The 21,829-nt window shown below is 44.8% G+C and overlaps 1 protein-coding gene across 1 annotated transcript in view; it reads right to left on the bottom strand.

Moving 5' to 3' along the window:
• Slit3 (slit guidance ligand 3) overlaps positions 1-21,829 on the bottom strand; it is a 575,059-nt gene that overhangs the window by 185,531 nt on the left and 367,699 nt on the right. Inside the window, exon 5 of the mRNA XM_027425222.2 lies at positions 9,458-9,529. Within this exon, the coding sequence (XP_027281023.1) occupies positions 9,458-9,529 (72 nt within the window). The remainder of the gene's footprint in view (positions 1-9,457; positions 9,530-21,829) is intronic.

Genomic DNA, 21,829 nt, shown 5'->3' with positions numbered 1-21,829 from the left:
TATAAGCTGTTTATATATAATAATTATATGTATATACATAAGCTACCGTGAAGGGCTGTGAAGACATGAAGGGATTTATGGGCACTTTAGGAGCACCTATTCTGGGGTTCTGGAATGGAAAGATGGATGAGTGGGAGAAATGGGGATTTATAGAGCATTGAATGCACTCTTGCTTGATACTGATGGCTGCTACACATCTGTCCGCACCCTCAGAATACACATCAAGTGAACCTCACTAGAAACCAGTGATCTTAGTAACGGAGTCTGCAATCACTCTGTGTAATCATGGCTATGAGGGTTTCAATGATTGGGAGATTCTCCACATATTCTGCTGTCTTTACACAGACCTAAGGATGCTCTCAAGAACAACATAGTCTCCACCAGGCAAGGTGGCACATGCCTTTAATCCCAGCACTAGGGATGTGGAGGCAGGTGGATCTCTAAGTTCAAGGCCAGTCTGGTCTACAGGGAGAATTTCAGGACAGCTAGGGCTCCACAGAGAAACCCTGTCTCAAAAAAATACATAAATAAAGAATTAATACGAATGAATAAGTGGTGAGTGAAGGAATAAGAATTACATAGTCTATTAATAAAATAAATAATAAATTAATAAATAACAAATAAATAAATAAAAATAAAGATAGCTTTGGACCTATCTTAGTGGCCTTTTCAGAAACCCTTGCCACTGGTGGATGCCTTCCTCAGGTCTTGGCTGGAGCAGGGAGACAAACACTTTTCCAGCTGATTGGGATCCATTGTTTCCTTCAATACTTACTCCATCCAGCCCAGTGGACAGACAGCTTTCCCAGTCCTGCACTAACTGTGCCCACACTCATCCCAGAAGCCTTTTCTAGTCTTCCCAGGACCCACTCTCTTGCCTAGAAACAGTTCTCAGGGCCCATTTCCATCTCTGTCTAAAGGAAAACAAAGTTGCCATTTATCAGACTATGGTGACAATTAAACCAGAACGATACAAGGATGTTGTATAGACCGGAAAGGATTACACAAAGGAGAGGCACACAGCCTCCAAGCTTGACTCTTCACTAGTTCTTTTAAAATGTTTTACACAACAGAAGACAAGAGCGCAGAATGGTTAATAAACTTGCACAAAGTACAATGATAGCAAACAGAAAAATCTAGAATTGGAAAAAAAATCCTCATTTTTTTTTTCTGCTCTAAGACTCCTCTTTTTAATCAGTGCACTGGATTGACACCAACCAGACTAAGGATCTGAGCATTAATAGTTACCAGACTCTAAGTGTGAGGTCCCCAGGAATACTCATCTCTTCTGAAGCCCTTTTCATTTCTCATCCAATCTAAAAATCTCCACACAGGAGCTCAGTCCAACAGCAAAATTCTCCTAAGACCCCTGGGTCTAAGTCTAGGGCCTGCAGGCCCTATGCTTCCTTGGCAAGGTGGAGTGCGGGGGACAGGACTCCATCCTGGATCTTTGTTTAAAACCTCTTGCTTCCTGTGGACTTTGTGCTTAAGGTGGTTAAATATCTGTGACAAGTTTTTTTTTTTTTTAAAAAAAAACTTGGCCCACAGAAAAATTGTCCTGGACAATAAATTTTAATGCTGGATCAAGAATAATGGTCTCCATTATCCTGAAAACCGCAAAGGCTTCTCTGGGCTTTTTCTCACTGCCTCGGTTTCATTCCTTGCTTCTAAGACATAATCACGCTTTCCCAGTAAGGGCTTTGGCTGTTCTGTATACATCAGAGGCTCTGCTGAAAGTCATCCATTTATTCACCCAGTAGTCACTGTTTATTGTGCACCTACTATGTGGCAAGCAGAAAACCACTTCTTCAAAGTCAGATGGGATCTCTTGTCTTTATAAACCACGCAGGCCACTGGGGACAGACAGTCATGTACACAATCCTAAATAAGGGCGGGCATTAGTAGAAATACAGAGTGATGTCCTTGGGAGTCCTGCTCCCAAGGAGTCCTGAGGGGAGATGGAGTGGGGTGGTGGATCTGGGGGAGAGGGGAGGTGGGGGAGCGGATGGAGTGGAAACTGTGGTCAGAATGTAATATATGAGAAAATAAAAACGAGAAGAGGAGGAGGAGGAAGAAGAGGAGAAACAACACAGAGGCCAGCAGAGGATGCCAATAAAGTTCATAAAGCTATGATTGTGGCTTCATGTAACTTCCACACAGAGTTTCTGGGGCACTGACCACCACTGCCTGTGGGAAACACTGATCCAGTCTAATTTACCTATCTCTTCTATTGTTTTTCTCATTTCATGGAATTTAACTTATCAAGCAGTATTTAAGGACACTCACACAGCTAGCTCCAGGACAGGCACAGGTGGTGCTAGAGGGAGACAGCTATCACATTAACCTGCTCTTTGTGCAGCCCTCTCCCTCTGTAGATAGAAACTCTTTAGAGCAGGGATGGAACATTGTTTAATTTGTAGGACTGACTTTAAGCCTGGCAAGAGTAAGGGCACAGTGATGACTGAGATGGGCGGCAGGGGTGGGGAGGAAATTGAAGAGACAAAGGAAGAAACAAGGGGAGGGAAGGGCAGTTGGAAGGAAGGAGTGAGGGAAGAAATGAAGGATGAAAGAACAGAAGGAAGGAAGGATGGGAGGGAGGGAGAGAGAGAGGGGGAAGGAAGGAGTGAGTGAGGGAAGAAAGGAAGCAGGAAGACAGGAAGGCTCTTTGGGTCTTTGGGAAGTATTGCCTTGTACTTTACAGGAAATCTCAAATCCCCTTCCACCCCTGCCCAGGAGGGACAGGCACTGTTCCCATGTGTCAGCATCTGTGGAGGTGACTCGAACAAAGCCCACCTCTGCTTCTAGTTGATAAGCTGGTTGCAGACACTGAAGTCAACCCTGGTAGCCCCCATGTCTGCTTTCCCCATAACTTCTGAACCATTGTCTTAAATCTCCATACTGGCCACTCCAGCTTTATCCTCTTCTGGAGCCAGCTTTCTTCTGTGACAATCTCACAAAGCTCCTTCTCTTAAAACCCTTATCATGTTGGCTTTCAGTGTTCAAGTCCCTCCCCGAAGCTACCTGCTCTAACCTTGTCTCTTCATTTCCTTTCTTGCTGGGTGTGTTCCAGGCACACATCTCTGACAAGCATTGACTCTTCCACACACTGCTGTGTGCTTGGTGATTTTTCACACATTGTTCCTTCTGTTAGGACTACCCTGGACTTGAGTGAACTCCTACTCATCCTTCAAAGCCTAACATGTGCCACTTCCGGAGTGAAGAGAGAACCAGACTGGTTTCTTGAGTCTCCACAATTTTTCTCTTATGCCCAATGAAATCTGCCAAGAATTTTGTTCTTGCTGCTATTATAAAACAACAACGATACCAAAACCAACCAAGACCAACTTGAGGAAGGGCTTATTTGGCTTAGAAGTTACATCACTGAGGGAAGCCAAGGCAGAAACTAAGGAAATGACCAGAGGCGGGAACCATGAAGAAAAGCTGCTTACTGGCTTGTTTCCAGGCTAACATACAGGTTATCTCTTATGCAACCAAGGAACACCTGGTTAGGGATAGTACCACCTACAGTGGGCTGTATCTTCCTATACAAGAAAATGCCCCAAAGAATGCCTACAGGCTAATACAAGGAAGGCAATTCCTTAGCTTCGGTTTCCCTTTTCATAGATGTGTCGAATTGGCAACTGAAGCTAATTATGACAGAGCCCTTGACCATATCTTACACATACCAGTCTGTAAGCCCATCCTCTTCTTAAATTGTGAACTCTATAAGCACAAGAATGGTCTTTCTCCTCTTGTAACATTTTTGTATTCAACATTGGAACACTTGCACAAGGATTCTGGTAGGTAACATGGATTCAGGCTGGTCTACACAGGCTGGTTCTGTGAGACACGCAGAAACAAGTTGACAATGAGCAAGATCATTTCAGGGATGGAAAAATGCTCTGAAAAAACACAGGTAATGGGATAAGCATGGAGGGCAGCAGGGGTGGGGAAGGCAGCTTTGGGCTGGACCCAAAGGATCAGGATCTGGGACGTGTAACAGTCCCAGAGCAGAGCATCCTGTGCAATTGGAGCAGCAGAGAGCAAAGGTCCTGAGGCAGGATGCTACTGTGATGACCAAGGGATGGAGATGGACCAGGAAGGCTGCATGAGCTGAGCCGAGGGACACAGACCACGTAGAGCTTTAGGTTGGGGGTGACCAGGAGTACAGGTGCTGGCCCAGGTACAGTGACAGAATAATCTGCTAACACAGATGCCACCAAGGAATCAGGGCTAGTGTCCCTCCCTGCTCCTCCGTCACCCTCTTGTGGGGAGGAGACAGCTCTCATTAATCTCTGGTAGAGGCTGTGCACAGCCTAACTAGAGAACACAAAGACTGCCTGCTTGGCTTTGTTTTCAGGCCGTCAATTCCAAATTCTGCTAGCTGGCAGAGACAGGGGCTATTGATTTTCCCTTCTGGAATGCGTGTCCTACAGAGTCCTCGCAAATAGAAACTGAAAAACAGAGGAAAACATGACTGCTGAGAAAGACGGGGCCAGGGGACATTTCTTTTTAAGACAATTGGGGGGGGGTTGGGTCTTTTCACTACTGGAGAGTGGCTTGTCATCTCAGCCTCCAATTCATCTCTCTCTACCTTGGCTCTGTGTCTTTCTGATTTCTCTTGCTTTTTTGCTGCATCTTTTATTTAGAACCTAGCGCAGTGCTTGCATATAGTAGGTACTTAATACTGGCCCAGTGAAGGACAGCACATAGGTGGATTTCTCCTTTGGGTTTTCTCCAGATCAGTTTGTTTGAGCAACTGTCTGTTTCCTTTTCAGCTTCGAACCTCCTATCCTTCCAGGAAGGCTGTGGAGAATGGAACAAGACCGTACATCCAGTGGCTGCATCGAGTGGAGTCCCTGACTAATGACTGTCCTCTCAGGAAGACCAGGTTAGGGGCTTCCCTCTGCTGGTGGAGGAGAGGCAGGGTACCAAGCCCCTCATTAGGAGTGGCATGTCTCAGTTCCATAGGGTTCAGACGCTGCTGCCTTTGTTTCGAAACCAATGAAAGTCACGGTGCTTTCCTCCTTGCCCAGGTACACTCTGCATTCTTCCTGTTGCTGGGATGGCTGCAAAGGGAAGAGCAAGGGTAGACCCAAGTGCCTGTCTGGAGTTCAAGGACAGCTAGACAGAGTACTAACTGTAGTCTGGCTATACAGTCTTAGCCTTAATTTTGTCTGCTAGCTGTTACCAAATCCCACACATTAAAGGGAAATGGGGTCATCACAAATCCTTTCATTTTGAAAGGCACATGAGGGTAAGCAAAGGGAATTCATCTTAACATTACCGAACTTACCTTTAAAAATCCGAGCCAGTCTTTGATTTTATTCCTCATAATACAGCATATAGTGTCATGGATAGGTCCAATCAGTTGTCATTTCACATATCATTGGATTGAAGCTTATACTGCACTCCAGGAGGTTGTCTTTGGGTCCCATGTTACACAAGGTAAGAGATCAAAAGCACTGTATTTCCTAAGCTACTTGGTATGGTGGGGACGTTCCAGAGCTTGTTCTTACACAGACTGAAGCCAAGGCTGTTCCTCACCGAGCCTGAAATGTGGCTATTCATGATTCACAAGGCCAACAAGCTCCATGTGGGTTACCTGGGCGTAGCATGTGTGTGATCTGGGTGTAGTACAAGTGTTTCTTCAATGGGTCTTCTGCAAACTTCACTTTGGAAAAGTGCCTTCTATTGCCCATGGGCAGTGCTCCCTTCCCTTCCCCATTCTCAGAGTGGTGATGGGAACAGAACCCAGGCCTTACACATGCGAATCACACACATGCTCTACCCCCCAGACGCATATTTAAATGCTCTACTTCATTATCACCTCTGCCCAGATGCCAATCCTCTGTGAATTTGCTGTCAGCTCCTGTCCTACACCTCCAATTACCCACATGGCTATTTCTCTTGGGATTATAGGGTCTTTTGATCTACCTCCCTCACATTAAAATCAAGAAAGTCCAGAGAGGTAGTGCAGCTTTGCCATGTTCCCGCAATCAAAAAGACCAAGACAGGATGGCAGACTCCCACTGTCTAGCAAACAGGTGATGATCTGTAACCATTGTCCATGCAGACAGGACATTTCTGCACACCCAACATGGTGACAACCAAAGTCCTGATCCTCCAGGCCCGCCCGGCTCCGCCTCCTAAACTTTCAGTCTCCACAAAACAGGATTTCTAAGAAGGCAGAGCTCACAGACCCACACACATGACTCTCTGCTGCTTGCCCTCAGAATGGCTTTCATCAGGAGCTCACATTTTATCTTGAAGTATGCACGGATGAGTGATTATGAGAACTGGCTGTCACTGTATTGTCTGAGCCTGGATCTCCTCAACTCACACTTCTTTCCAGTCTCCGAGGACTCACCAAACACCAACTTCTATTGGTGTGGTCCCTACTGGCTCCTCCTTTTGGTTCATCTCTTTACTTCCCTCCCGAGCCCCAGTCCAGTCTCCTTGGACTACAGAGAACTTCACCTCTTACCCTAGGCATTTCCCCTATCCATATTCTTTCAGGATAAAAGCCTCATGAGGTGTCTCTGTACCTGCCCCTGGGCACATCCCCTTATTCAGTTTTGTCCTTTACTTTGTTTGCCCTGTCTGCCCAGGTTACTCTGTGAATTCTAAGCATCACTTAGGCCCAGACAAATACAGCCCATGACACTATGACGACCACAAAGGAATGCAGCAGCAACAGCAGGTAGAATGCTGGAAACACCACCATATGTCAACACTGCACAGAGTTATTCATACACCATTATTTTATTAACCTTCACAAAATCCCTAGGTGGTAAGACCAATTATTAGCCTCATGTTACAGTGGTAGATACCCACGCTCAGAGGTGTCAAGGCATTTACCAAAGGTTACAGACCCAGTACCAAAACAGATGAAATTCATACATAATTCTATCAGACAGCCAAGCCATGCTCCTAACCTCTAGGCTGTGTTTCGGAAAGCTATTTTCCTCCTCCAACAGCCCCTCATTCTGCTCAGCCACTCATTTGCAAGTTTTCACGTTATCAGCATTTTACTGAACATCCTCTTCAGTGCACATCTTTTTGTCCCTGGTCATGCAGTAAGCCACGAGAGAAACAGGAATTACATTTCTGGGCCCTTACAGGTTTTGCCCCATGTGTACATTGGTAACTGAACAGGAGGGTAAAGGTCTCCATCCACCGCTAGTTTTCTTTTCTTTCTTTTTAAAAAATCTTTTTTTAGGTGATGAATCTGTTCCCTTCCCTGGACCACAGGGAAAGGTAAGGAATGTGACCCAAAGAGAGGAAAAGTACTGTGTTCAGGTCCTGAGTCATAGCCAGGTAGAGAGCCCCTAATCTGAACCTTTCTTCCTGTCCTCGGGACATCACAAATGAAAATAAAATACCAGAAAATGGTTTTATGCCCAAAATTCAGAACTAAACCTACCTACTGTATGTAAATGACCTTCAGGCAGTGCATGTGGGGTACATATGAAACAGATGAATTCTGTGTTTGGATTTGTGTCCTGCGTCTACAATGTCTCTTATACAAACATTTCAAAACCCACAAAATCTGAAACTCCAAACACTTCTGGCCCCAAGCCTTTCAGATAAAGGACACTGGTTCTGGTTTTGTATTTGCATACACTCCATCTAGGAGACAGGCCCGGCAGCATTTGGCTGGACTGACTTGGGAATTTTGAAGTTTTCACTCCGGAGGCTTTTGAATGGTTACAGATACACAAAAGGGAAGAGAAAGTTCCCCGAACTCCTCTACTAGGAACCACCGTGGGGCCGATTTACTTTCTTGAGAATAATAAATATGGTTGACAATTACACAGCCCTGTTTATACATGCCTACAGTATGTCTGTTAATTGATCCATGTAAAATTACCACTATGGGACTACACAGATCATTCTGTACATGTACTGAGCTTGGGGATCAGTCATCAGGAAGCTGGTGGTCATCATCTCTCTCTGGACTTCTGTTTTTCCCTTGTCCTAACAGTCTGGGACATTAATTAAAACTAAATGTTGGTTTCAGTTCACGGCAGTCCTATGTTTTAGAATCCAAGAAACAAAATACTAGAAAAGCTGGTGAAGGTGACACCTCTGGGTAAGAAACAGGGCTTTGCTCTTGTGCTCTGTCACTCACTGGCATCTCCAGCCTAGAGCTTGGTCTAACGTAAGGCCCACACCTGTCTACAGAGGCACTCATGTGCTCTGGCTGCACCTGTACCACCCTACTCCTTCCTGTTCCCAGAGGAAGGAGCAGGCAGCCTCCTTGTCCCAGAGGCCCTTCAAAGTCATGTCTACCTTCTAGACATTCATACCCTCTGTGTGTTCTGCATATTAAACACCAAAGGTTTCACAAGGTCCCAGCCCTCAGGGTGGGAGGTGGGGGAGGCAGATGGCCTGCATCTGGACACTATCACCAGCTCCCTGGCTGTGTTAGTAAACTAAACCCCCCATTTGTTACAGGGGAAAGTGACAGTTAATGTGACAGTTGTAGATTTTTTCCTCCCCTTTTAGTCTCTTACAAGACCACTTAAATGGAATTGGAGCTAATGAAGGAGGCTGGTAGGCAGACATGCTTGCTCAGCTCTATCAGGTGGTATCACTGTACCCGGCTCCAAAACTGTTCTAAACCCATGGTATGGCTTTGAAGGTAGAGACTCAGAAAGCACACACCTTCCAAAGGCCGGGGCCAGGAACTGTGGAGGTCATAAAGGAAAGGATCACAGTTTTTAGGCAAGTTCAAATATGGAGTGTTGGAACCAATTTGCCTCTAGACTGTGGTGACAGTGTGTGGATGTGTGTATGGTAAAACTGTGCAGAGCTGTTCTTACTCGCTCTTACTCTGTGCAAAGAAAACTAAAGTCTGAAGACTCAGGTCCATGGACTACACTGAAGTCAACCTTCTGGTGTTGCTATGGGACTAGGATCCTGTATAATGTTACTACTAGGGAACTGGGACAGGGACCTATCTATGGTTTCTTGATAGCTCATCAACCAATAATTATTTTAAAATAAATCGTGAAGAGCAAACAAATGAAAGTCTAGTGTAGTGGGGATGGACTTGGACTCATGTCTCCAAGGTACTGGGACACAAGTTCTAATGCTGTTTCATAAAGGGCTGGAGACCAGTGCATTTATAACAATGAGAGTTATCACCATCATCATCATCACTTCCACCACCATCATCATTAGTGCTTGCATTTATTGAATACCATGAATGAGACTTTTCCTTCTTTCCCTCCCTCTCTCCTATTTTCTTAATTGCATACAACACCTGTACCAGGCTATCACTGCCATGCTACAAAAGTCCCTGGGAGAAGCTGGCTGGCACCAAAGAATGGGGCTTTGTGAAGCTCTCCACCTTCCAAGTCACCTGGTGTGCCCTCTTGTTCCTCACTCTCATCCTGGCCAGAGACCCAAGTGACCCTACCTGTGCCAAAGCAACAAAAACAGCACTTACAGGTTCTTAACGTCTGTGATGCCCCGGAATGCCTTCCTCGGGATGCCCTGGATCTGGTTCTCGCTCAGATCTCTAAAACAAGAAGAGAAGAGTTAAATGCTGAAACCACATTCTCTGCATCTCATTAGGATAACAAAACCATGGGAGGCTGCCCACCAGAAGTGTTTGAGGCGCTGTTTAGTCTCAGGCCCCTGGCTGTTACAAGCCTGTATATTGTTCTGCAAGTGAGGACTTTCACAGAAACAGTTACTAGGCGGGGGAGTAGCTTGCCTCAGGGCAGGCACTGTGGGTGGTCTCACACCTCCAGGCCATGAGCCAAGACTCCAGGTTATTTGTTACACACACTGCACCCCACTCAGTTCTGGCACCTCCAAGAGAAGACCCTTGCCCCACCCCCCAAGGCATCCCTCCCCAACTCAGGGTCAACACCATTCAATCTCCCATATCTCAGGAAGTCCCTTCACTCAAGTTCTCTGCTCTTGGCATTTGGGATTGGAACTGAGCCTGGTCACTGGATTTTCTGATAGGGAGAGAGGGTCTTTTATGCATTTCCACACACCCCATCCAAAATGGAGGTCCACCCCTCATTCTACACTGAGAGATGCCAACACAGTGGCTGCTCCGAAGTGGGTATGGAGAGTATGGTGTGTGGCTGGCTCCAACCCAAATCTTCTCCAAGGAAATAAGTATCCCCTAGAGCCTTGATTTCCTTCCCAAAGAATCATGCAGGACTTTTTTGGTTTGTTTTGTTCTCTGGTTTCATTTTTATTTTTGCTAGACCAAACACGTGCATTTGTTTTCATTCAGACCTCAAGACTGCTTGGATCTCAGTGAGTAATCAATCCATAAAGACCCATCAGGGCCCCAGGCATATGAAGCAGCTCTGCCAAACGCTGCAAGCAGCAAGGTTATTTCTGTACAGCCACATGCTGCAGGATCATCTTCAGAGAGGACAGTGTGAAGGGGATGCATGTGTGAAGATGGCCCTGCCAGGCTGCTGGCCCTCTGTGCTTTTATTCAGTTATGAAAGGTGTATACATACTCATATACACAAATACACATGCCTGGTATTTTGAAAAGAAAACCCCTCAAATAATGAGGGGAAAAATCCAACCACAGACATAACCACTGCTAACAATTATACAGAGAGCACATAAATTTCTTCGACATGACCTCCTAATATACGGCCTATTCTAAACCATTTTTTCACATACTATATTGAGAACATCTGTCTATGTTTTTACTAAGCACATTAATGCCAACCTTTTTAATGGCAGCACTGCATCTAATTGTATGGGCACTGTATGATTGTGAGTGGATGTTGGCTCAACTTCTCTCATGTGTAAGAAACATTAGGATTAGATGAACAAGATGGCTCAGCAGAGAAGGAACTTGCTACCAGACCCAATAACCTGAATTTCAACTCTGGAACCCACCTGAAAGAAGAAGTGAACTAATTTCCTACAAGATTCCCTCTGACCTTCACATATGTGCCACAGCATATGCACACATGTGCATACACATGCATACAGGGACAGACAGACAGACAGACAGACAGACAGACAGACAGACAGACACACACTGTGAAAAGAATTTCTGTCCACACCCTTGGGGACACTTCTCAGGAATCTCCTCAGCACAAGGTCCTACAACAAGAGTTTGTTGGCCACAGGTTAAACTCATCCTTGCTGAGTTCACTTTGAGACAGATTTGGGAAGGATGCTGCCTGCTTCTATGCTGATTTTTGAGGGCACCTCGTCCAAAGCTACTGAGGACTTCAAACATACATGGAAGAAGGGGGCAGACAGCCCATGTTCTACTGAACATGCAAAATAGGAGGAAGGGAAATTAGAAAGCAGAAGGGGGGACATCATCCATTTTTTTTTCTGTCACTTGCTGATAAGTGACACACGCTCTGAGCAGCTGGCTGAACTTCAGGACAGCTGGGCAAGCCCTGGGCTACTTTCAGGCTCCAAACCAAGGGTTACTGTTAGAATAGGGTGTACCTATGAGTTCTAGACACTTCTGGGGGCTCCCTAGCAGAGTGCTCCCCATCTCAAATTCAGCTTCCCCTTTCTACAACCGACATAAGTAAATTCTGATGCATAATGAGGTCTGTTGCAGGCTCCCCCAGCCAGGCCTGATTCAATGAGCAGGGCTCCAGCCTGGAGTCAGGGCGCTGAACAAAAGCCCACAATGACAGGCAGAGGTCAGGCAGTGTCACCCAGGCCACTCGGCTGTTCTCCATCAGCCTTCACAGAGGGGCCCAGGTCCTGTCATCCGACTAATGCAATTTCCACCAGGCATCTGGGCGGCACTGGAGGCTCCCGCAGCCACAATGGGCTCAGTCTTTCCTGCCGAGGCCTGTTAGTCTCCAGACTATAAGCCCCTGTCCAATACCCTCTCAGCCTCTGCTGTTATCTTTGGCTGTTAGGGTGATGAGGTCTGGCCACATGTCTGATAAATGGCTGATGAGAAAAATCAGGGGAAAGGGGAAGAAATCAAATAGGAAGAAAAGTTTAGAACTGATAGCTTTAACCACTGCTGGAAGCTAGATGAGGTAGGTGGTACCTACACCAGAGAGGACATTAGCCCATTTTCATCAAAACATACTGGGGAAGCATAGTGGTTGTGCAGAAGTTCTGTCTTATAGTGTGGGGTGATGAAGAGAGCAGCATAGTACTTAAACAGAAAGAGATGGTGTACTGAGAGGAGACAGCTCTCATAGGCAGCCCTCGGGCAAAACCCTGTATTTGGGTGAAACAGCTGCTTTGGTTTTCCTGGTTACCACATCCTTCCTGTAAATGTACACAACTTTGTTTCTACTTTAAAGAACCCAGTAAAAGGCTTTCTTTCCTGTCTCCTTGCCACTGTATTTCCCCTGTCCCGATTGAGTAAAGCAGTAGCTCGTAGGGAATTTATCCACTCCCTGTGACAATCTGCTTGTAAATTTTATTAATTTTATTTTCTATTGAGCCTCTCTTCTATGGCTAACAATGCCGCAGTCATGCATCTGCAGGATTGTATATTGATTTCATAAATACCTCCAGTGGGCTGACAAACTGACAGATTTAATGGTGTTACTGATGGGGCGTGGAGGAGGGTTCAGGGCTGGGTGCTTCGTTTTCGGTAACCATCCCTTCACAATTATCACAGGGCCTTTGTGAGGTTTCCTAATAGTGTGTTTATCTCAGCATGATGTCTGAGCACAGAGCTATTGTTAGGTCCGATCCTCGAGAGAGACAAGAGCAACCATTTTGGCTGACAATTAAATAAAAATAACAAAATCTATCCATGATGCTTAAAAGCCTAGTTCTGGCCAATTGCTTGTTCTGGTTACAGTGCCTAAGATAAAGAGACAGGCAGTAGTGACCAGAATGGCATACCCCCACCCCTTAAACAGAAGGAAGGCAAAGCTTAAAGAAAGATTGGGCTGCGCAGAGTGTGCTGGGCTTTTTAGAGTGCCAGGAAGAAAGATGGCAGATTGGGAAGGCTTTCTTGGTTGGGAAGTGGGCTATGGATCAGGATGCCTTTTTAAATAATTAGGCCTCAGAAAGCTAAGGAGAACTGCATTACCTAAAGTGCATTTCCCAGCTTCCGGAAAATGATTAACCGACTGATTATTCCATCCCAAAACACAGGACCAAAGAGGACTTATTAAGGAGACAGTAAGTCAAATAGGAGTTGGCAAGAACAGACATATCCCACAGTCAGCCAGCCCTCCCGCAACCTTTTTAATTTACTAAAATGCTTTGGACACAGATTAACTTTCTTGGCAAATTTATTATTGCTTCATCTACCTTGAAACAGGAACCGTGGACACTTTGATAAATGGATTGAAAGGTTGTCTAGTTCCAGAGGAGCCTTTGAAATGCTTCCGGGGCTGTCTCAGCAATGTCAGGCATTCTTTGTTCTCAGGACAACAGTGAATGACAGTTCTTGCTTCCATCCCTACCGCTACGGGACTTCAATTGAAAAATACTCCAATGGGTACACTTGTTTTGGGTACACTCATTTCAGCTTGTCTGTATTAAATGGCAGTTTACATTTGGGGATAGGGGGTGGGGTTTCAATCCCAATGATTATAAACTTATGTGGTGGGTGAAAATGTCCAGAATCATTGTGAATGCTTGTTTCTGAAGTGAAATGGTGTGACTTCTGAGTTGTACAATCATTCAAGTTGCTTCAGTACTCTGATTTAGTTTCCTCATCTTTCAAATGGGGTTAAGAGTTTACCAGCTTCCTCAATCATGGGAACAAAACATGGACACACGTAAAGCACTTTGTGCAACTGGAGCACGAAGAACATTCTGAAAATGGTGGATTTACTTCCTCATTTAGGTTTGGATTCATGTAGCTAAAAATGTCCCCAGTCAACACCCGCAGGACACATACTTAAAACTGGGCACAGACTAAAACACAGTAGTGTTATGAGTATTCCTTCCATGAAATCTGAGGGGGAGACGAACGCTTCCCTTGTCTAGAATCTACAAAGAACTCTCCATATTTAATTCCAGAACATTTCATTCTGGCTTAAACAATAGAGTTTGGTTCACGAGAAAGGTTGAGACCCTCTAGGGAGGCAGATGAGTGCCTGGTTCAGCCATCACTGGAGAACTTTTCTCCTGCAGCAGATGGGAACAAATACAGAGACACACAGTGACAGATCATGGAATACTCAGTCCTAGATGGGATGTCTCCATTACATCCCTCCCCTCAGGGCTCAGGGGACTCTGCCAAAGAGGAGGTGGAAAGAGTGTTTGTGCCAGAGAGGATGGAGAACACCAAGGAAACAGGGTCCTCTAAACAGAGCACGACAGACACACATACAAACTCAGAAAGACTGCGGCAGTATGCACTGGGCCTCCATGGGTTTGTATCAGATGGGGTCCTAGAACTGAAAGGAGAAGTGATGCCCACTCCCTAACTAAGAAGCTATCTCCAGTGGATCACCACTTGCAAATAAAAAGTTGTCTCCAAGGGATTCTCACTGGGAAACCATGCACTCTTAAGGGTAGATTGCATGCCCAGTAGTAGATGACTAACACAAAACGAACTCAGCAGCATCTTCGGAGATTCTTTGTCTCAAAATGTTGAGTCACTCTATTTTTTTTTAAATCTTACAGGTATTTGCATATATACTATGGCTTCTGGCTTTGTGTTTTTATGAGATTCTTGTGTGTGCAAACACGTGTATCTCTGTGTTCTTGTATTTTCCTTTGGCTCTTTTTTTTTTTCTGTTCTGATTTGTTTTTGCTTTATCTTATTTATTTTATTATCATTTCTTAGATGCCTGTTTGTTTTCTAAGGAGAGACAGAAAGAGTGTGGGATCCAGATGGGAGGGGAGGTGGAGAGGAACTGGGAGGAGTAGGGGGAAGGGAAACCATAATCAGAATATATTGTATGAAAAAATTATTTTCAATGCAAGAAAAAAGGAAGAAAGAGACAAAGAGAAAAAAGTTGAATTGGCTGAGAAGCCAGGGCTCCAAGGTTAAATAGTGGATGAACATAGCCCTCTGGGACTTCAGTACAGGGAGCAGTATGGCAGAGAACAGGCATGGAGAAGGAAATAAAGGAAAACTTAACTAAGGTCTCACTCAGCCTTAGGTCTTGGATCTGGGGAGAAAGGACCTGAGAGTGCCTTTCTTCAATTAACGGTGCTGGCCTTTATAGCCATGCTCTAGACAAACTTTGGTTAGGGACCACCCAAGAGAACTGGAGCTTCTAGCCTCTGCTGCCCTCCTTAATGTAAGGGTGAGTGACACTAGCAACCAGGACAAATTATGAAAGAGTTCCTAGCTATGAGACTTATCATTCAAGTTCAAAGCTGCTGGGAATGGAAGCCAGTACCAGAGGAGACAACCTAGAGGGTTCAATCCATTGGTAAGTCCATTCTCAACCAGGAAGTTGCATGCAGACTGAAACATCACTAACCCCAGATAGGAATTAAGAGCCCACACAAGAAGCAGTCAATGAGATTTATAACTCTTTTGTCCAATGCCCCAATCCCTTTGTGAATGAGACTATTCAATGGCGCCTTTTCAGTAGCATTGAAAAAAAAATCCATCAACTCTCGATTAGCCAAACTAAAGTAGAGCATGATATAAAAAGCGTTATATTTGGACCTATTATTGAATTTGGGATCAGGGTGGTGGATTACCACTCTGATTCTCTTTGGCCTGACTATATGTTAAAATTACTTTCATATTCCCTGCCTAGTAGGAGGGAATTTTTCCATTGGTGCAATGAACATATCAATCAAAACTCGTTCAGGGGATTTAAAGATTTTTGACAAACAACCTAACATTTTTCATAGTCTCAACACTGTTCCTTATATAAAACCAACCCGGGCCTCCCTTCCCTGAAGCCCCCAACTCCTAATGTATGGCATCCCTGTGACCAATCACTTTGCTCTGAGAATTAAAGGGAAAACAATGTTTTTCCTTACTTGATGCTATGTGGCAGGAGGGACAGACTTGGAGGCAAAATTATTCCCTGGGGATTTTACTGTGTGGACTTCAGGGAAGATTTATCTTAATAGGTAAATTTCTTCTGCAGGCAATTTATCTTAATAAGCAAGATTATATATTTGCAGTTGGGTCACTGTCAAAATCAAATGAGCAACCAGCAAGCGTATGTCTCAGCTAAGAAGCCTGGCTCCCTCCAGCTGGGTATGTCTAGTCAATGGTATCCTTTGTCGCAGGGAGATGACAATATTGTAATGGAATCATTTCCAGAAGAACTGCCACCTACCTCAGGGACACAGAGAATCAAAATATTTCTGCGGAGGGTGGGGAGAATGACCCCCCAATCACTTCCCAGCATTCCAGCTGTGTTTCTGCTTTCACTGCTGGAGTCGACATTACCTCCTACCTTGATAGGAAGAAGTGAATGCAAGGTTATCAATAAAGATGCTGTATCCTGCCTTTCCTTACACACTCACCAGAAACTTCCTTCATCATTCTGCTGCTTAAGAGCAGTGGATTGAATGTCAGTTTACATTATGCTTCCTTCAGAAAAGATGAATCGAGTACCTACTATGTGTTACACACAGAAGCAAACAGGACTGACCACAGGTCCTTCTGGAACCTACACTCTTAGTCAACCTCAACACAAAGAAATAGATTCCTCAAGCTTGACAAATATAAAATATGCCCCACAAACTTCCAGAAACGAGAGCAATATTTTTAATGTTAACTTGCTTTTCAACAAGAGAAAAGCCCATCTCTAAATGTGCACTGGTTTTATGAATTTGTCTTTTGCTCAGGACCCAACATTATTGTGAGTTTTGAGATGCTCATTATTGTGAGAGAGATGCTAGCCTGAATCCCCCAGGACACTCAGGAATGCAGTCTGACTTCATCAGGAACTTAGGCTTCGTCTTTCAAAGTGACCTATGGAAAAAACATGGTGGGGTGAAGATGTGACTGAGAGTGGACAGGGTACAGGACAGCCATTCTCAGATGACTGGTCGGAATTATAGGCTGTGCTGCAAAAAGGTGGATATTCTGTCAGTTGTTTCAAAGTCAGGATTGAGAATGGTATCATGAATGGTCTGTTCACTTCACCTTGGTCTTTGAGAGAGACACACCGAGGACATTCATGATCCAGCGATTGCATCTAAGTTTTACTTCAATATAATCCAGAAGAGCGGAACTAGTTTGAGATACTGAAGAAACAAGGCTGGCCAGAAGATACTGGGACAGAGTGATCAGAAAAAAGACTCACTCATTGCTTCACTTTACTTTGCAACATGTGTGAATTTCTTATAAATTTTGCTATTAAATAGGTCGTATCTCCTTAAGAATATCTGTTCTATGCTCTCAGTCCCAACCTCTACTTATACATTTTAGATTCTACATCACAGAGAATGGAAAGCATGTGTGTTTTAAACCCTACTATTTTTACTTGGTTAGTATGAAGCTAACACACCATACCCTCAGGTCTTAAAAATTTAAGCCTGTCTCGGGAAAATCTTTGGCCCTGGATGCAAAGGTGCTTAGACGTAAAGATGTAAAGATCCTGAAGGCTGCAGGTGATATGCCAAGCTGCCTGTGGTATGAACAGTGTTGGAGTAGTCTGAAGTAGAAAGAGAGATATAATTTATACTTTGGAAGACTGCTCATCAGCTCATTGGGGAGGCTGACCTAGGTGGGACAGGAGGTAGTGGGTGTTTCTCCCTTCTCTGTGATACCAGAGGAATGGCAGGAAGATGCAGAGTCCTTTGGCTCAGGACTCTCCCAGACCTCAGGAGAGATGCTTACTGCCCGATTAGGACACTCCTGGCAGATCCTCTGAGATAAGTGGTTTCCTACAGTATTCTACAGGGTTCTCTAGGGAAGAAATCATGGGAGGGCAGCTTGACAGCTGTGCTGGGCAGCCAGGGTCAGATACTGTACTGCAGCTGGAGCCCAGGATACTGGCCTGTGTATCAAACACACTGGAGTTACTTATGCATTCACAAGGAAAGAGTCAGTAAGTTGCAGTGGGTACAGAAGGCTGTGCATGGAGAAGCCACTGGTTTGCTCTGATTAGTTATCAACACGGGTATCCTTTGGGTCCTTTTCCAGGCAGATGTTCTAAAGAGCACAAACTCAAATGCTTGGGGGTCTGCTGAGAAAATAAATGGATAAGTCACACTGAAGACAGTGCATAACAGTGACACTAAACTGGGCCAATGCAGGGCTACATACACTAATTTCCAAAAAGCCAACACTAAACAACTTATCTGGTCAACAGGACATTTCAGCCCTGGGTTTCATTTGACTAAAGTTTGTGACCAGTGAGGAGACAGAAACTGTCAACCCTTTGGGAAATCTGATAATTACAGAATGGCACTGACCCACAGATGTGTAACATGAGCCACAGATGCAGCCTAAAAATTTTCATTAGTCACATTAAAAATAGGAAAAGGAAATGACTGAAGGGGCAGCAAGATGGCTCAGCAGGTAAAGGTAACTGCCACCAAACCTTAACAACCTGAGTTTGATCCCAGGATCTATATGGTGGAAGGAGGGAACAGACTCACAGATACCTTCTGACTTCCATATGTACACCATGGCCTTTGTGGGCCCCCACATTTAAGTGTGTGTTTCGCATGATAAATAAATGTGCAAAACTAAATGATTATTAATTTCAGCAAGGCACTCCAAAGCATTACATTTAAAATATTGTTACTTGCATGGAATCGGTTTCAAAACATACTGAGATTGTTTTTCATAGCAAGTCCTTAAAACTTGATGTGTATTTCGTGTACACCCCAAATTGAACCAGGGTACATTCTAAAAGGCCACTGGCCATACACAACGACTTCCTGCTGCTCGAAAGTACTGTGCTAGAATAATGCCAGGAGCTGTAGCTTCATGGCCTCTCATAGTCCAGAGGGGCAAATCTTTACAGGAGTCCGGTGTGGGACTTGTGAGTCTGGGTGAGGCAACAGCAGCGGGGGATAGCTGGCAGGGTTAAAATTCTCAGATGCAGGGTGAAGAAAAACATAGCTTAAAACATTTCAATCACTAAGACTTCCCTCCTGAGGACTTTCCAATCAAATTTTGTTCAATTTATCACTCTTCCAGGGCTAGCAGGGTTAACGAAAGCTTCCAGTCCAAACAAAAACTTTCTTCATTTAATTATTCTCCGCAACTCCGACTAATGCTCTTTTTGTTAATGAAACAGCATTATAATTGACTGATCATCTCCAGCAAAGGATGCAGAGTCTGAGCTTCTCCACAGCTCACTAATCCCTAGGATTATCACAATTTAGCGACAAGGCAGTTGCATTAGATGGGATTGGGGAGCTCTCATTAGCAGCCCAATTATGCCTTCTTTTCAAGTCTAGCCTTCCCCATGCCACTAGGTGGTCCAGGAAGCACCAGCAGGATTCCAACAGCAGTATAGGTCCTTCAGAGTCCATGAGCATGTACATTTCTATGTAACTGAGTCTGCATTTGTACATCACTGTGTACCCATTAGAGTCTGTGTGTATGTACCTAACTATGCACCCGTCAGAGACCCTGTGTGTATGTCACTATGCACCCATCGGAGTCTGCTTGTCTACACCTCACAATGTACCCATCTGAGGCCATGCATATACACATCACCATGTACCTGCCAGAGTTCCTGTGTATGTATGTCACCAGGTACCCATCAGGGTCCCCGTGTGTGTCACTTAGACTCCCTGTTTGTGTACATCACTATGCACTTGCCAGAGTCACCACATACACACATCACTATGCACCCATCAGAATCACATCTGAGCTTTGGATATGCTGGATTTGGATGCCAAAAATCTGACTGTAAGTCTCTAATTTTGTACCTGAGATAGTGCCACACCAAGTTTTAGACTTGATGGGATCTTTGGTTTATCAACCTTGTATAGGAGAAGGTTTCACCTGGTCCAAAAGAATGGCGATGTGCACTCAGTATTTTCTTTGTTTGAGGTGATCTGTCTGCTCCTTGGGATTGGGGAAACAGGGCTCACTTCTATGCAATCTACCCTCCCCTGAGTTTGACATATTATTCTGTTCCCCACCCCCTACCCCTCAGTGCCTCTTTCTTGGCAGCCATCTGAGGCTTTCATCCCTAATTTGATTGTCGTAGCTGACACTGTCAATCTGAAATCCAGGAGCATATCTAATGCTGGCTGGACAAGGGGGAAGGCAGAGGATGAGGGAGGGAGGCAAATTCATCTCAAGAAGTAGCTTTATGTAAATCGATCCTTTGGCCCGAATGCTGGAGCCAGGCATTTGCTGATTAATTGGAGAAGTGTCCTTGTCCCCATGTCTTCTTTGGAGAGATGGCCCAAATTGAGTCCTCGCTTCTTCACAAAAGCATTCCCATGCCAAAAAGCTTTTACAATTAGAAGATGAAACCTTGTGAGCAGGGGGGAGGTGACGAGGAGGGGGCTCTTGTGGAATTGTTCTGAAATGAAGCGTGTGTGTTTGGCCTGCTTGGTGATTAATTGCTAACTGGGCCCCCCCTTTTTTGCCTCTGAGTCTGAGGACTGATAGCCTAGGTTCAGAGGCCGACCATCCCAGAGGTGAGATCTGTTTAGGAATAATTAGCAAAAGCTGAGGGGAGGGACACTCTGTTTCTAATGATTTTGTTTTTAATAAATTGATATTTTCAGTTAGAACTTGAGCCCATTTCTGTCCGTATCAGGGAGGAGGGGGTGGGGATATAAATGATTCAATCTTTCTTTCATGTCCTTTTAACCTTTCCTACAAAAGAGAGCTTCAACAAAATGGAAGACCATCTCCAATGTGGTCCTTTTAACTTACTTAGTCCTGGTCCCAAGCTCCTGCTAAATTTGACTTCCCCAAAAAGTCAGAGGCAAATTAGCCACCTGGGTCCTGGTAGAAGGAAGTTCGGATCTAAAGGGATCAGCTGTCATTCAGTTTACACACTTACTGAGGTAGCTTCGGAAGCTGCATGGTCTTTCTACTGGCCCCTGTAACTCAGCTTCATGCACCTTTTGCTGTTATGTTCCCTATATGTCTTAAAATATACTGGATGGATTAAAAAAAAAATGTCGGGCAGTGGTGGCACACTCCTTTAATCCCAGCACTCTAGAGGCAGGGGCAGGGGATCTCTGGAGTTCTGGGCCAGATTTGAGTTCTAAGGTAGTCAGGGAAACCCTGCCCCCACCCCCCAAAAAAACTTAAGTAAAAATGATTTCATGCCATTGCTTGGTTCACAGAGGATCCAGAATGCATCTCAAACGTTGGGTCATTTTATCTCCCACATCCAGTTTGTTCCTTTTGATTATAAAGAGACCTTGCTATACCCTCCCTGTCAGTCTATTGCCACTCCCTGTTGGGAGTATTTTGTTTGGTGAGTAATGTTACCAGAACAGACTTGCAAAGAGGAGGCTCAGGCAAGGCCTCACCGAGAGGTTCAGTGAGCTGAGTGGAGGTGTGGGAGTGAGCAGTCATACCAGGAAGGCGGGCTAGGCACATGGACCACCTGGTTTCTCTGAGCAAAGCTGAGGCCTGGCCTCAGAGTACAACAGAATAGAAAATGAATTCAATGATGAAAAAAAAAAAAAAAGAGTTACATGCCTGACAATGATTCTTCACCAAGAAGGTTCCTTGCTCCCTTCTGAAGCCTGGTACTTGGTGAGCCCAGGGGAACATGCTCCAGGATGCGTTTAGCACACATTAACAGAGGAGCTGAAAGTGGAAGCTAGTCAGTGCCAAGGTTTTGACTGTCACTGGGACAGCAGACACAATGCCTTGACTCCCCCATTCCCAACTGTCAAAAGACTCAGAAACACCTCCTGATTCTGAGGATTATGGGAGGGAGGAAATATGAAGAGTGTAAGCTAGAAGGGCTAAACCTTCAAGATGGTTGGGAAGTTAGAGCCCATCTCT

The sequence above is a fragment of the Cricetulus griseus genome, chromosome 7 (genome assembly GCF_003668045.3).
Source record: "Cricetulus griseus strain 17A/GY chromosome 7, alternate assembly CriGri-PICRH-1.0, whole genome shotgun sequence".
In the NCBI taxonomy this organism is placed as follows: Eukaryota; Metazoa; Chordata; class Mammalia; order Rodentia; family Cricetidae; genus Cricetulus; species Cricetulus griseus.
Note: the sequence above shows the minus strand (reverse complement) of the source record. Positions and strands in the feature narration are given on the sequence as shown.